Source organism: Podarcis vaucheri (genome assembly GCF_965113315.1).
Source record: "Podarcis vaucheri genome assembly, chromosome: 1".
Taxonomy (NCBI): Eukaryota; Metazoa; Chordata; class Lepidosauria; order Squamata; family Lacertidae; genus Podarcis; species Podarcis vaucheri.
Window position 1 is genome coordinate 15,337,189 of NC_138759.1, and position 16,764 is coordinate 15,353,952.

A 16,764-nucleotide genomic window follows, 5' to 3' on the forward strand; every position below is an offset into this window, starting at 1 on the left:
GCCAAAACTCCTGATGATTGTTCCAGCTGCTTCACACAGCTATTAAATAGCATCAGGGACTGAATAGCACCCTGCAGCACCCCAGGGAGATGACACTGTAACATCCACAGGCGTGTACGTCTCATACCTGTGAAGCTCTTTATAATTTGGCAGTGCCAGTCTTCCTCTGCAGCTGGGAGGAATTGCTTGTCTCCTTGTATAAATCATTCACAGCATACAACAAATTGCTTCACATCCAGGTCCTAGAGGTGATTAATCACAGGTTGTCAGCTCTTGCTGTTCATCACCTTGCAAAATTAAAAGACTACTCTTTTCGTCCTAGGTAGGCCATGGCAGGCCTGGAAAACAATCAATATATACCGGGTATATATGGAATAAATTTATAAGTGGAAGCATTGCTTTAAAATGAAAACGGGGAGGGAATTCGCTGCTTGGAAGGAATGTCTTTTCACTCACCTGCCTCTCCAGTTTGGGCATGTGAAGTCCTGAATTGATCCTGATTCATATGCAACAGATAGGAAGAGCAGAGTGTCACCAGCATAATGTTTTTATTTATTTTTGATGGTACAGATGATATGTTTTGAGAACATAATTGTTGCAACAGTAAACAACAAATACCCTGTCCTAATAAAATTACAGGTTTTTTTGTCATGCTATGTAATACAGGCATGTCCAACGGGTAGATCGTGATCACTGGATGTCCACGGTTGATCTCTGGTAGATCATTGGCTCCCCCCAAAGAAGCTGAACAACTGTGGCTCCCCTAAAAAAAAGCTCAAAATTTTACCTCCCCCCTGAAAAAACTCAACTTTGACCCCCCCAAAGGGGGTAGATTGCAGTCTCTTGGGAGTTGGCCACCCCTGTAATAAAAGTTTCATTTGATCACTCTAAATCGTGCCACATTTTCCCATGGGTGGGACTCCCACCAGAGTCTGAACAATTTATGTATCAATAAACATTGAAATCAGCCCTGAGTGCTCACTGGAAGGACAGATCGTGAAGCTGAGGCTCCAATACTTTGGCCACCTCATGAGAAGAGAAGACTCCCTGGAAAAGACCCTGATTCTGGGAAAGATGGAAGGCACAAGGAGAAGGGGACGACAGAGGACGAGATGGTGGGACCATGTTCTCGATGCTACCAACATTGAATTTGACCAAACTGCAGGAGGCGGTAGAAGACAGGAGTGCCTGGCGTGCTCTGGTCCATGGGGTAACAAAGAGTCGGACATGACTAAACAACAACAACAACAACAAAACATTGGTGTCATGTTGATGGCATCCCACTCCCAGATAAGAAGATAAGAAGTACTGGTGATAAAATGGTGCCCTATGGTACACCATAGTGTAGACATCAAGGGGCTGATATCTACTCAATGTAGATATGATCAGAATTATCATAGTGTTTCCAATACTTCTATCACAGAATTGCTCCAGATTACCATGGCCAGTGGGATCGAAAGCTGCCGAAGGGCTGTAGCTCAGTGCGTGCTTTGGATGCATAATGTCTCATGCTCAATCCCCAGCTCCTCCTCCCCTGCCTAAAACTCTGGAGAGCTACTGCCAGTCAGTGTAGACAATATTGTGGTTGATGGACCAATGACCTGATTCAGTATGTTCCCAGCATGTTTGCACTCCTATCTCAGCCACATCTACACTGGCTTGGTTATGTCCACAGAAAGGAAGATGACAGGCTCCCCAAGGACATGCCCTATGGGGAGCTGGCACCAGACCCATTGGCAGACCAACTCTGCCCTAGAGATGTCTCCAAACATGACATGAAATCTGGCAGTAGCAACCCTGTTATGTGGGAATCCCTTGCAGACAACCGCAGTGCCTGGAGACAGGCCATGTATCTCCAGCAGTGACCCGAGGAGGAATGAGCACTGGGAGGAGCACAGAGAGAAGAAACGCCCTGTTGCATGTGCAGCAGCTCAACTGGATGCCTTCATCTGCCCCAGCTGCAACAAAACATGTCTCTCCCGTATCAGTCTCTGTGGTCATGGCAAGCCCTGCAACTATCCCACAGTTTGACTTCACCCCCAAAGGAGCACTGTCTCCCAAGACAGATAAATGCCAGCAACTGGGCCCAGGGCAGACTTATCGAGCATGTGGTCAGATGCATCAGGACTCACATCATCTGAAACTGATGCCACAGCAGAAGCTTAGACGTGTCTCTCTACAGTGCCGGTCGCTAGCTGATGGCTTTTTTTAAAAAATAGGAAGATAAATGAATAAAGGACAATGCTAGCCATGGCTTTTAGCTGTAATTGCAGGAAGCTGCCTTACCCAGTCAGGCTATTTGTCCATCAAGTCTGTTATTGTATACTCCGAAAGGCAACAGATCTTCAAAATCTCAGGCAGACAAAGGCCTTTTCCCATCACTTGCTACCTCAGTTTCTTTTAACTGGAGATGACAAGCACTGAACCTGAGACTTTCTGCAAGCAAAGCATGTTTTCTACCACCGAGTGGTGGTCCTCCGCTAAGTTGGGAACCTCGCGGTTTAGACAATGAAATCGAACCTAAATAATATAGTCCATGACCAATCAATAGACGCGAAAGGATAAACAGAGTCAAGGTACCAAATCAACTGCATGCATTTCTGTAACAGATATGAAAATGTTTCAGCAACGTTACAAAAAGTAAGTCCTATGGTCCCTGACCAATAGTCTATACAATAACAACCAAGCAATCCTATGTGCTTCACAACACGGAAATGAAGACACACAGTGTGGTGCAGTGGGAATTTGAGTCGGCACAGCTAGGTATTTCAGAACACATTTTTCTGAACACCATTGTTGAGATATTTTAGAATATACTGATGTGATAGTCGCTGCCTGCAATTGTATATGGGCCACAGTCTGTAGACTTATTCTTTGAAAAGTTTTTAAAATCTTTTCATATCTGTGTTCTAGAAAAACATGAGGCTTCTGTAGTGCCGTTAAGTGTTCCCTCTCTCTCTCTCTCTCTCTCTCCCCCCCCCCATTTTAGAAACACAAATTTCTGGTCCTTAAGACTGTAAAGATAGGCTTGAAAGTATGTAAGTAGCATGTGCTGAAATCTCTGTGTGGCTTTTCCAGCAGTCAAGAGACAGAGCTGTGTGGGCCCTTCCTCAAAAGCAATGCTATGTCAATGTGTGCAGATTCTTACATTATTAACCAGCCTCATTAACAGACCATAGGATAGCTTTTCCTGAACTTTATTTTGCAGAGTGAAGAGGGCTCTCTATGGAGATAAGGAGCACCTTGCTGACCATTAATGGAACCCAAATGTAGAACCTGATGGTCTCTTGGTCAGAGCTCCTGCAAGCCAGTTCTTAAAATCACATGTTCTTATAAGGTAAGAAGTGTAAGACCTTTGTGCATGCAAAAGAACGACAGAAACGACGAGAGTGAGGTCAGTGCTTCCCACACATTGACATCTTCGAAGCCAGGCTGTTGGAGCAGAAGTGGGTGTGCAGCTCCACATCCCCAAATCACGACAGAAGAGCCGGGCATATCTGCCAGCTTTGAAGATCTAAAGGACACACCAGAATGCCTTGGTGTAGAAAACATGTGCTGGGCTTGAACGGATGAAAAGCATGTATCTTAAGAGCGCAAGAGCCTCTGGATCAGGCCAGTGGCCCATCGAGTCCAGCCTCCTGTTCTCAACAGTGGTCAAAACTGATACCTGTGGGAAACCTGCAAACAGGACTTGAGGGCAAGAAGATGCCCCACTTGTGTGGTTTCCAGCAAGTGGTACCCAGAATCATCGCTGCCTCCAACTGTGGAGACAGAGCATAGTCATCGTGGCTTGCAGCCATCGATAATAAATAATAAAAATTTTTTATTTATTTATACCCCACCCTTCCCGGTCCAAAAACCGGGCTCAGGGCGGCTAAAAACAAATTTAAAACGCTTAATTGTAAAAGCAGCATAAAACACAGTATAAAAACATGAATAACAAAAAAATTCAAAGTTCAGAAATCAATTTAGGGGAAATCCATCTAATAAGCATTAGATAATCACCGGGGCTAGCTGGCTGAATTAGTCCTACTTGGGCCAGCGAGGAGGCCAGGGGAGAATTAGCTGTGGGGTCTCAGAGCGGTAATCTTCATAAAAGGGTAGGGGGAGGGAAGAGAAAGGAAATAAAAGATCAGGCTGAATTCAAATTAAAGGCCAGGCGGAATAGCTCTGTCTTACAGGCCCGACGGAAGGAGGTTAAATCCTGCAGGGCCCTGGTCTTATGGGACAGAGTATTCCACCAGGTTGGAGCCATCACTGAAAAGGCCCTGGCCCTGGTGGAGGATGGTCTGACTTCCTTAGGGCCCGGGACCCCTAAACTATGGTTATTCATCAATAGTCCTCTCCTCCATGCAATCCCCTTTTAAAACCATCCAACTCAGTTTCCATTACTGCCACCTATGGGAGCGAGTTTCATATCTTTTAGCTATGCACTGGCTGAACAAGTACTGACTCTTATTGGTCCAGAATCTCCCAACATGGAGATTCACACATGGAGTGTTGTACTTCAGGCTCTGTTTGTGGGCTTCCCACAGGCATCTGTGGGAAGAGGGTGCTGGACTAGCGAAGCCTTTGGTCTGATCCACAGGGCGCCTCTTAAAATTTATGCATGCAGCCCTCTCTATCTCCCATCTATCTGTCTGCATGTCTTGCTTGACCGAAGCTGCAGAGATTGTCTTCATCAAGACTGCCAGCGGCGGCTTTGGAGCAGGCGCTCTCCCTTTCCGCCAGGGATGCTGGAGGACACTTTGCAATTCAATCAGGCACGCGGAGACTTGTCTGCAGGGAATGACATCCCTCCCACACCTGCCTAGGCGAGCGAGTCCAGGAAGAAGGCAGCTACCAAAGAGAACAGGCTGCACCCTCCATTGCTCTCCTGTGAAATCCAGGAATGGGGCACCAGCAATGAATAACAGCAGAGATGCGAATCCTTAGATTGACTGCAACATTTTAACCAGGAGCAAGGGACAACCTAAGAGGCATTGACACTATAAGCCTGTCTTCACCAACCCGGTGCCCACAGATACTTTGGACCACAATTTCCAACAGGGGCAGCTGTAATCTAAAACCTCTGGGGGCACCAGGTTGCCAAAGGCTGCCACAAGCTATGCACAGGCAACTTAACCCACCCAGCTGCAAAAAGTGCTGTGCATTTAGGGTTTCTAACTTTTAGAAACCCATCCCTGCTCTGTCCCTTTATTGCTTCCTCTTCGTTTTTAATACCAGAAAAGAAAAGTGCTTGGCATTTTTATAGCATTGTATGTTTGATGTCCTGTCCTGCGGCAAAAGGGGAAGAAAATACAGCCCTTTGTTACAGCACTTTCCAACTCACTGCAATGCAGCGAACGCTGGAGCAACAGGGGGGAGGCTTCATGAGACTGGCTAAGGCTGCAAATGCTGTGCACATTTCCCTAGGACAAGCACCACTGAACGCCACTTACTTCTGAATGAACGGGCCAACGCCACATGAAATAAGCCAAAATTAAATCACATCCGCACTGCTGATTGCAACATTTCATTTCAGTTTGCCTGGGAGCCTGATGCAGCCCTCGGGTCCCTGTTCAGCCCTTGGGATTCCCCAATGGCCACTTGCCCCTCCCCAGCCCTGATCTGCACGTTCCTTTGAGCGTTTTTGCCAGGACTGGAAGGAGTCTTTGTACTCACATAATCCCTCTTGCTTGCCCGGATGGAGGGTTGAGAGCAGGGTCCGACTCCGTGTAGAATTTAGCCTACTCTTGTTGGCATTGAGTGTTGAGAGACAATGGAGTGTTGAGAGACAATGGACTGTGCCTCTGGGCGTGGAGTCAAACTATTGTGTTAGCAGCACCCAAGGGATTTCCCCAGGGCACAAGCCTGGGCAGTGTGTCTGGAGGTCCTGGGCTGTCCAGATGACGAGACACGCCCCCCCCCCCCTCGGCCTGGCTGGCTGATGTGGTCCAAAGGAAAGCAGAGCAAGACGTTTGGCACCAGCTTGGCTGCAGTAGTTGCCAGGAGGAGGCATTCGAGGCATCATTCAAGCCTGTTCCTTCTGGGGTCGCTCATCCCCATTCTCAGCTCTCACCTGTGGCTCCTAGAAACTGTCAGCATGCGACAGCAGCTACACCCTGGCAAACAGTTTCAACTAGCTGGCTAAACCAGGTGAGGGCAGCCAATGGTTCTCAACCCCTCGGTGAGTTAGGGACTTCCCTTGCATGTGAAAACAGGCTCCAGCAACTTGAGGAGACAAGACCAATAGTGGGTCCAATGGTCAAGGAGGAGTTTTCTGTGTGTGCTGTAGAGGGAAGTGAGGGGTAGACGAGGCTCGCCTAGGTCTGGGCAATATATCAAAATAGCATCCAAAAATGGTTTGAAGCCCCTATTGTGTTATTGGTTTCATATTTTTTGATCTGGCAAAAATATTGTGAATCATGATGCAGGGTGTGTGTGTGTGTGTGTGTGTGCTATGCAAAAATCACAATGCGGGGAAAACCGTGAATCCAGCCAGTGCCCCTATGTAAAAGGTAAAGGGACCCCTGACCATTAGGTCCAGTCGTGGCCGATTCTGGGGTTGTGGCGCTCATCTCGCTTTATTGGCCGAGGGAGCCGGCGTACAGCTTCCGGGTCATGTGGCCAGCATGCCTAAGCTGCTTCTGGCGAACCAGAGCAGCGCACGGAAACGCAGTTTACCTTCCCGCCGGAGTGGTACCTATTTATCTACTTGCACTTTGACGTGCTTTCGAACTGCTAGGTTGGCAGGAGCAGGGACCGAGCAACGGAAACTCACCCTGTCGCGGGGATTCGAACCGCTGATCTTCTGATCAGCAAGTCCTAGGCTCTGTGGTTTAACCCACAGTGCCACCCACGTCACCCCTATGTAGCTCTATCCTTATATCAGACGTTGTGATAAATCAGTGTATCAGGATGTTTAGCTGGTGATATATTGCGATGTTGAAAACGAGATATCGCCCAGCCGTCGGCTCGTCAACCTCGGAAAACATCCCATCTAACCTATTGCACAAAGGTAGAATTAACATTCGTTGCTCCGCCCACTTTGCCTCTTGCCAAGCCTATCATCTGCATGAGACCCCTATAAGGTTGTTCAAATAGGAGTCTGGAAAAAGTCCCCTCCCACTTTTCTGGCTTTGCACTAGAAGCATATTGTACCAAGGACATACGGTGCTGATTTGAGTGCAAGCATCTTAAGGACAGAGGCATTCCCTTGGTTCTGTTTCCTCTCCTTTTGTAGGTTTTATGCAGCTCCCCCTCCTCTTCCCCAGTTGATCTGATGTTTACATATGCCTGCTGTTCTCTCTTTGCTTGCAGGCAGGCAGTTGTAGCTGCCCCATTAATGATGCGGCAGCAGTAACACCTTCTACCCTGCTTTCCCTCAAAAGTACTTTCGAGCACTGCATAACAGAAGACTTTTAACATCCTTCCGAAGAGGAGGAGGCGGAGGCGGAAAGCTGCAGCCCTGGAACACTTACGTAACAGCTTCGAGCTCAGATGATTTGCTTTCCTGGTTTTTAATCTGCTCAGCTGTTCTATCTTTGCTCGCCGCGGTTGGCGGAACTTTTGTTAAACTGTGACAGATTAGCACCGGGGCTGTAACCCATCGAAAGCTCAGCCATGTTTATTTTTGGTCAAGAAAAGGGCAAAACCGGATTCGCACTTTCAGGCATATCTATTAATCAGCCGGCGCATGGAATGGATAAAAAGATTTGCCTCGTGGCTCGCATTTCACCCAGGCCCTAGGAAGACAGGATTGTGACGTGCTTATACGCTGGTTAAGAACACCAGGGAAGGGTTCGTTCTGTTTACAGCAGTGGACATCTGTAAATACAAGTACCATCTTACAATACAGGACAGATTGAATAAGGGAGGTTTGTTTTTTTTTGCTGCTTGTTGTTTGGCAGGGAGGAAGCAGGATGCAAATCTAGCCATTTATTCAGGACCAAGTGAATGTGCGATTGTGCTGAGGATTTTGCTCACATAGAAGAGGTAGAAGAGCCGTCCCTGAACAGAATTATTTCGGGATGCAAGCAGGGATGTGATTAAATGACACTTCCTATAGGAAACCACCAGCTCCATTCAGCATTAGATGTCAGGGTGAAGACTTGCAGCCTAACTTTCTCCCCTCAAAAGCTAGCCCTGCGCTTTGAATCTTTGTGACAAGGGAGACCCACTCACGTCATGTAACCACAATAAATTGGGTTTGATGCTCTTTCCAGGGTGGTTCACCTATGTATGCATGTATGTGTATATATGGATCCACACATCCGCCTGCCTTTTTAGACTCTCTTTGCAGGGGCTGCTAGCCAATTCTGGGGCTACGGCAAAACCATTTTTATTTTATTTTTTAAAAAATCCAAATATTAAATAGATTCCCAATGGCAAATACAAAACTGAAAGCAAAAATTCTCCCCATTGCACACCCTCATTGAGAGAAGAATCAATGCAGGGGTTCCAGAAAGAAAAAGGAAACCTTGTTGACACCCGCCCCCCCACCCCCACCCCCACCCCAAACAACCTCAGTAAGTGGCTTTTGCTTTGCAAAGTCCATCCCACAGCTATTAGCTGCTAATCCATCTTCCTACCTGACAGGCAGCCAAGCACTGTTCCAGAAGGACAGTGTACTGCAAGGCTGATCTGGTTAGCGCTCCTGCGTGCTATTTAAACAAAAGCATAATCTTACTCAGTCTGACTATATATGGAATTGCCCGACGAGCAAAAAAAGCCTGGGATGCTTGATTGGGAGGGAGGGAAGGAGGGAAGGCAGCAAGGAGGCCGCTAGCTTCGCGAGTAACTAAAATAGGCTTTTGGTAGCGAAGGTCAAATACCCAGTGTGACCCACCATCTCCCTTGGCGGCACACCGCTTTTAAACTGTGCGTTTCCCTGCTGGAGACCAGCAGAAGAGGCACCCTGATCGGATAGGCTGCCTTTGTCAGACTCCGCTCTGGCGTTACCCCCGATTCCTTTTCCAAGGTCAGGGACTGGCAAGCTGATTGTCCGAACGTTGTACACTCTCAGCAGGATCTCCAGAGTGTTACATTCGGCAAAGCCGTGCTCCTCCAGAGCCAGGCAGGTCCTTTGCACTTGTTCGATGCAAGGGGAGAAGGAACAGATGCGTCCACCTACAGAAAAAGAGGGAGGGAGAAAAGAGGATGAATGAATGAATGAATGAATGAATGAGAAGCGGCAGCCTGGCTAATTTCCTCCAAACCCCTGTTCCCTAGCAGTGCTACCCGAGCTCGGATTCTGTGAATCACTGATTTCCATAGCAGCTTTGCTGAAGTCGCTGGGGCAGCCCCTCTGATGTAAATTCTATGACAGGCGCAGTTTTTCAATTTCCTGGTTTTATACAAAGTGGGGGAAGGCTGCTGACTCCTACACACTGGAGATTTAGAGAGAGGTGGGTGAGTGCAGGGGTGAGGATCTGCCTCCTGCAGTTCAGTGCCAGCAAAATCCTGTAAAGGGTTTAGAAAGGGCAGGACTTTCAGCACAGAGAGTATTTCTGCACCTATTCTGTATTTCATCGGCGTGCATGCAGACAGGCAACAGGAACAGTCTGTGCCTTATCCTTGTGCCTGGTCCCTGGGTTGTTAGCATGTCACTTCCTAGACCCTTCACACAGATGCTACAGCACCTCAGTAAAGAGATACTGACTTTCGCACAATGCGCTTCGTTAATGTCAGAGTTGTGTAAACAGTGACAGTCTCTCTTTTCCTCCCCTGCTGTACAAGTTGTCTCGGGACGGAGAAAAGGTTTTAAGGTTTGTGATCGGGACAGGCAGGCGGCAAAGACACACAGCTAATCTCAGCTCGCATCTCCTCGACTCGCACTCCCCCCAAAAAGGGTGGCATCCAATTAAACAGTTCCACCGGCACAAGGACTTTCAACTGTGCAATGGAACTTCCCTGCCTTCGTCTCAGTTGTAGGAAAAACATATTTAGGGGTTGCACAGCATGACAAGTCATTGGATGGACTAGTGGAACTGTCTAGTTGGACACTGCCCAACATTATAAACAGCAGACGTATGCAAACCTAACCGGTAATCCTGTTTTTTTGCCTCCCTTTGCAGGAAGGAAGGCATTGCACAACCTCTTCCAGACTTACACAATGCTGGCTACTTCACTACGCCTTAGGGATATATCTCAGGGATATCTCACGAGTTGCCTTTTCTGCTTGCCAGTACATTGAAGAACACAGCAGTCTTTTATACAGAACCCAACCTAAATGCATCTAGCTCAGGTTGTCTCAAACCTGGGGCTCCAGCTGTTGCTAGACTACAACTCCCATCATCCCTAGCTAGCAGGACCAGTGGTCAGGGATGATGGGAGTTGTAGTCCAAAAACAGCTGGGGACCCAAGTTTAGCTGAAACCCCGATTTAGCTGAATACGCGCCAACCTTAACTGGCAGCAGCTCTCCAAAATTTGAGGCCTCTCCCAGCCCTACCTGGAGATGTTGGGGACTGAACATGGGACGTTCTGCAAGCAAAGCAGATGTTCTGTTGCTGAGCTACAGCCCTTCCTTGTGTCCCAGATATCCAGCGTTTGAAGTTAATCAGACCCAAACAGCAGCCCACAATCCCAGCAGAAGGAAGCACACTTGCACAGGAAACACACAAATATAATTTCTGGGGCTACAAGGAGCAGACAATCCACATGGTTTAGAGAGATATAATTGCTTCTGTTAACTTTTTTTTTTTTTTGCATTCATATGAATGCCAGCATTAGACCACATGGGGACTGTGGATCCACGGGCCTTACATGGCTAGGCTTAAAGTGGATGTCTTATCATTTCTTTTCCTATTATGACTGCTTATCTACCTGTTTAAGAAGGAATGGTGCTTTAAGCCCTATGCAAAACATCAATGGGCAATCAGCAGCAAAATTGTAAACTTGCAAAAGTGCAAGAGTTCTTTGTGATGGGATCCAAAACCACACCTCTAAAGAAAATCCAGCCAGCTGCCCATATCCATCTATTCCTACTAACAATATAATACTCTTTCTTTTTTTAAGGATCAGCTAACAAGATACAGTGGTACCTCGGGTTACATACGCTTCAGGTTACACACTCCACTAACCCATAAATAGTGCTTCAGGTCAAGAACTTTGCTTCAGGATGAGAACAGAAATCGGGCTCCGGCGGCGCGGCGGCAGCAGCAGGAGGCCCCATTAGCTAAAGTGGTGCTTCAGGTTAAGAACAGTTTCAGGTTAAGAACGGACCTCCGGAACGAATTAAGTACTTAACCCGAGGTACCACTGTATATGGGTTATTCAGCTATGTTTTACTCAGAGTAAACCCACTGGAATTAATGGACCTAGCATAGCCATGTCCATTCATTTCAACAGATCTACTTTGAGTAAAACTTAGCTGAATACACCCTCCCTGTTTACAGAATAAATCCCAGCTTGTTTTTTTAAAAACGAAACAGCCCCCCAGCCCCACATCGAGCTTTTACAAAATACCTCCAGTCAGCTGAAATTTAAACTTGTTGTTTAATTGGAAATGCAAACACTCCTGCAAAGAAATGTTACCTTTTAAACTGCTAGGGTGAATCAAGGACAAAGAAAAAAGTGCCAACAAACCCTGACTTGCTTTATTTTTCTTTCTCTCTCTCTCTGCCTCCCTAGCAGCTAACCCATCACAAACAATAGTAAAACTTGAAAGCCTCCTTATCACCTCCTTTACCTCCATTCTGCTGGATGACATCATTGCTCCTGCTCTAAAAGATGTCCTGCACACCATTACAGGTGATAAAAAGTCTTACACTATTATTATTTTGATTTCTTACTTGCCTATTTGCCAGAAGGTTTCAGGTCAGGTTACTTAAAATTCAATATTAAAAAAAGAACAATTCTAAACAAACGGCTGCCACTATACATTAGGCTGGGGTGGGGTGAAGGTATTTAAAAAGCCTGGGATTTTACAGTAGGTGGAAAAATAATCCCTGCTTGTGGAATGTCCTCCCTGGTGAGACGTCTCTGCCTCCCTCATTTAAAAGCATTCCTGCTCAACCAGCCGTTTGTTGGCTCAAAGATACTGGCCATGGCAACCACGAACTTCTTAGCAGTAAGAGGAATGTGGTTGCTTTTAGGTGCTTTTAAATGTCTAAAGTAGTTTTTGTTAAAAAATATATATTCTTAATTGTGACATTGCAACTTTTTTGTGTTTGTTGCCCTGAGCTTCTCCGGTAAGAAGGGCAGGATGTAAATTTAATACAGTGGTACCTTGGTACCTAGGGACGCATGTGGCGCTGTGGGTTAAACCACAGAGCCTAGGACTTGCCGATCAGAAGGTCGGCGGTTCGAATCCCCGCGACGGGGTGAGCTCCCGTTGCTCGGTCCCTGCTCCTGCCAACCTAGCAGTTCGAAAGCACATCAAAGTGCAAGTAGATAAATAGGTACCGCTCCGGCAGGAAGGTAAACGGCGTTTCCGTGCGCTGCTCTGGTTCGCCAGAAGTGGCTTAGTCATGCTGGCCACATGACCCGTAAGCTGTACGCTGGCTCCCTCGGCCAATAAAGCGAGATGAGTGCTGCAACCCCAGAGTCGGTCACGAGTGGACCTAATGGTCAGGGGGTCCCTTTACCTTGGGTTATAGATGCTTCAGGTTACAGCTGCTTCAGGTTACAGACTCCGCTAACCCAGAAATAGTATCTCGGGTTAAGAACTTTGGTTCAGGATGAGAACAGAAATCGTGTGGTGGCGGGGCAGCGGCAGTGGGAGGCCCCATTAGCTAAAGTGGTACCTCAGGCTAAGAACAGTTTCAGGTTAAGAACGGACCTCCAAAACGAATTAAGTTCTTAACCCGAGGTACCACTGTACATAAAATATAATTGTTGAAGAAGTGGCTTTTGAGGAGAGACCGAAGTGGGAGAAGGACACAAAGGGGTTGCTGGCAGAGGACGTTGTGCCTTGTGGAGACAAAAGACCAGTCTTTAGAGGTGCCACAAGACGCGATAGATTTATGGTGGCATAACCTTCCGTGGACGAGATCCCACTTCATCCAATGAAGAGCAAATACATCAGCCTCAACTTCGGTCACTTTGCTGCTGCAAATGCAGTAGTTTGCCTTCACGCCCAGATGTGCACTCCATTGTCTCTTCCCTGACCCACAAAAGGTTGGCACTCCCTGGTCTACGTACTACTACACAGACCTTCTGTGCATTTGCCTAAGCGGGATGTAAAATTGAAATAAGGACATCTGCACAACTGAGTGTGGTTCTAGCTAGAAGTCGTCCACTTCCTTCCATGGGTTTTTGCTTAGAGCTGAGTCTTCAACCCGGAGTTCAGTTTTTATTAATCCTCCGAGACTGTGGTACCCACATACAGGACTTTTTTGCAGTTTCCGCCCCATCTTCTTCTAAAATTCAAATCCTCTAGCAAAGCAGATGCTTGTTTGCCCATCTGCAGTGGGGTGTCTGCGCCACAATCGCTTGAGGGAAGAGGTCAAAAGGTTGACCACAAGAGAGGAACCAAGGTCAAATGGGCAGGAGGTGCAGGGTGCTTGCTTCTTACTATCTCCAAACTAGAGGGCAATCGCAGGTCACCAGAAAGCAACCACAGAAAGCCTACAACACACACACACAAAATCTGCATCTGCTGCCCACCACAAATTTCACCGTAACTCCTTTTTTTTTGGAAAATAATATTTATTACTTTTCCAACAATTTAAACACTACAAAAACAATGCAATACAATACAAAAACACTACTTAACACTAACACATTAAACTGACAAAACAAAACAAAAACAGTTTAAAACACATCAAAAAATTGCAATAACTTATCTTTCATTCACTTATTTCCACGACCTCCTCACATCTCCCTTTTTGTATTCCACTTCTGTTAATTGTTTCAGCAATTCCTTTCCATCTTCCTCTGTTTTCTATCCTATAATTATCTTAACACATTCTAACCTTATTTTTTCCTTTAATACTCTATTAATCTATTTATACTTAAATCCTTATAACATTTCTACTAAAGCCATATAACTTCATTCCAACATTTTTCTAACATTCATTAATTTTACAGTATTTCTGTAAATAGTCTTTAAACTTTTTTCAGTCTTCTTCCACCAACTCTTCTCCCTGGTCTCGGATTCTGCCAGTCATTTCCGCCAGTTCCATATAGTCGATCAACTTCATCTGCCATTCTTCCCGGGTGGGTAAATCTTGTGTCTTCCAATACTTCGCAATGAGTATTCTTGCTGCTGTTGTTGCATACATTAAAAAAGTTCTATCCTTCTTTGGCACCAATTGGCCGACTATGCCCAGGAGAAAGGCCTCTGGTTTCTTCAGGAAGGTATATTTGAATACCTTTTTCATTATAAATCATCTCCCAGAATGTCTTAATCCTTGGGCATATCCACCAAAGGTGAAAGAATGTACCTTCAGTCTCATTACATTTCCAACATTTATTGTCGGGCAAATGAATTTTTTGCAAGCTTGACTGGTGTCATGTACCACCTATAAATCATTTTCATTAAATTTTCTCTTAGGGCATTACATGCCGTAAATTTCATTTCACCGTAACTCCTGAGTGAGAGAAACACCCAAATCTTGGCAGGTTACATTTTTATCTGGGAGCCAATGTTTGAAACTTAGATATACAGTGGAACCTCGGGTTGCGAATGTGATCTGTGCAGGAGGCACATTCGGAACCTGCAGCGCTGTGATTTGGCGCATGCATAAAGCGTGATTTAGTGCTTCTGCGCATGTGCAAGCGCCAAAACCCAGAAATAACCCATTCCGGTACTTCCGGGTTCGGCGAGGTGCACAACCCGAAATCACGTAACCTGAAGCGTCTGTAACCCGAGGTACCACTGTATAAGCTAACTGCCAAATGGCACCTTAAGCCTAGGTTAATAATAATAATAATAATAATAATAATAATAATAATAATTTATTATTTATACCCCGCCCATCTGACTGAGTTTCCCCAGCCACTCTGGGCGGCTTCCAATCAAGTGTTAAAAACAATACAGCATTAAATATTAAAAACTTCCCTAAACAGGGGTGCCTTCAGATGTCTTTTAAAAAGAAGGTAGCTGCTTATTTCCTTCACATCTGAAGGGAGTGCATTCCACAGGGCGGGTGCCACTACCGAGAAGGCCCTCTACCTGGTTCCCTGTAACTTGGCTTCTCGCAATGAGGGAACCGCCAGAAGGCCCTCGGCGCTGGATCTCAGTGTCTGGGCAGAACGATGGGGGTGGAGACGCTCCTTCAGGTATCCAAGTTACAGTTGCTACAACCAAATGTCTAGGTGCCTTTTTTCTCCCCAGTGAAATTTATTATTATTATTCATTTCCATACGACTTTATATTTTAAAGAAAAAATCTCAAACCGGTTTACAACACATTAAAACATAAAACAAAACAGTCTAGAGCCCTGGTTCCCAATGTGGGGCACACGTCCCAAAGGGGGGCAATTTGATTTTTAAGGGGGGCAATTCGAGAATAAGTTATTAACAGTGAATGGTCTTTTAGGCCTCCTCTACGTGAATAGGAGTTCACATTTTGAATAATAAGAATTATATGTCACGGCGGGGGGCACATTGGGATTTTAGAGATGTTTAGGTGGGGCATGGCCAAAAAAAAAAAAAAAGGTTGGGAACCACTGATCTAGAGTAAAAGAAATTCAAGGGTTCAGAATTTCAGATCCTTCTCTAGGGAACATTCTGCTTTCCTCATATTTACTGTCTCTCTCACCCCTTTTTCCACTTCTCTTTCCTCCACAACCACACTGATGACCACAAAAATGCCTCAATTTAACTGTAATGACCTGTATGAAAGACTATGATTTGAAAGTAGAGACAATGAACGAACTCTCGTTGCTTATGGAAAATCTTAATAAGAACACAATTTTTAAAATGGTATCACACATCAACTTTACTTAGATTTTATCCTTTTGTGGATTGCACCAAGTTCCTATTCAACTACCCTTAACAGTGCAACCCTATACACAACTACTCAGAAGTCAGAACTATAGAGTTTGATAGGACTTTACTCCCAGGTTAGGTGGGTGCAGGATTGCAGCGTAAGGATATGATAACCATCACCCAGGAATTGTATTTCCCCCTTAAATACCTGCAATGAACTGTTTGCAAAGCCTTAATAAATACACAGTACCCACAATTATGATATTGTTAATTAAGTGTCTATTTCCTAGCATGTTCTCCGTCATGAAATACTGCAAAACCCCAAAATAAATCCTACACAGCGTTCTCAAAACAGAGAGATAAAACAAGTGCATTTTCCCTACTTCCTGGAATCAACATGAACGATTACGTCGAGTTATTGCTAAAACCCGAAAATTATTTACACAACGTCCTCTGAACATACAAATTAGTAACACATTTTCACATTAAGATCAGCCAAGGTTAAGAACGCACTGCCAAATTATAATCCTCAAGTAAGAATTGTTGCAAGGACCCTGAATTATTTTTTTAAAAAAAATTCTACAAGTTCACAAAGTAGTTTCGCTCTCACGAAGAACGGAGGTTGACCCAAAAAATGTCAGCACACTTTCCGTATCTTACGACTGAACAATATGCTGTTGCAAGAACCCAAAGCCAATTGCACAACCACCACAGATTCTAATAAACAAGAGGTTCTAAGCAGCAACATGTTGCATGTGTGTGTGTGTGTGTGTGTGTGTGTGTGTGTTGTGGGGGAGCCTTAAGACTCCCCAGGGAGAGTGAATAGTCAGCTGGGCAAGTGAGTTAGTGACCAGGTGAGCAAATGACCAGGTGGGTGGAAGTTGGTCAGCTGATGAACAGCTGCT

General features: G+C 45.6%; 1 protein-coding gene across 1 annotated transcript in view; it reads right to left on the reverse strand.

The window, feature by feature from the left end:
• Window positions 1-531: 531 nt before the first annotated feature.
• Window positions 532-16,764, reverse strand: part of TRMT61A (tRNA methyltransferase 61A) — a 61,832-nt gene continuing 45,599 nt past the window's right edge. Inside the window, exon 4 of the mRNA XM_082219440.1 lies at window positions 532-9,111. Coding sequence (XP_082075566.1) covers window positions 8,783-9,111 — 329 coding nt within the window. The 3' untranslated portion in view covers window positions 532-8,782. The remainder of the gene's footprint in view (window positions 9,112-16,764) is intronic.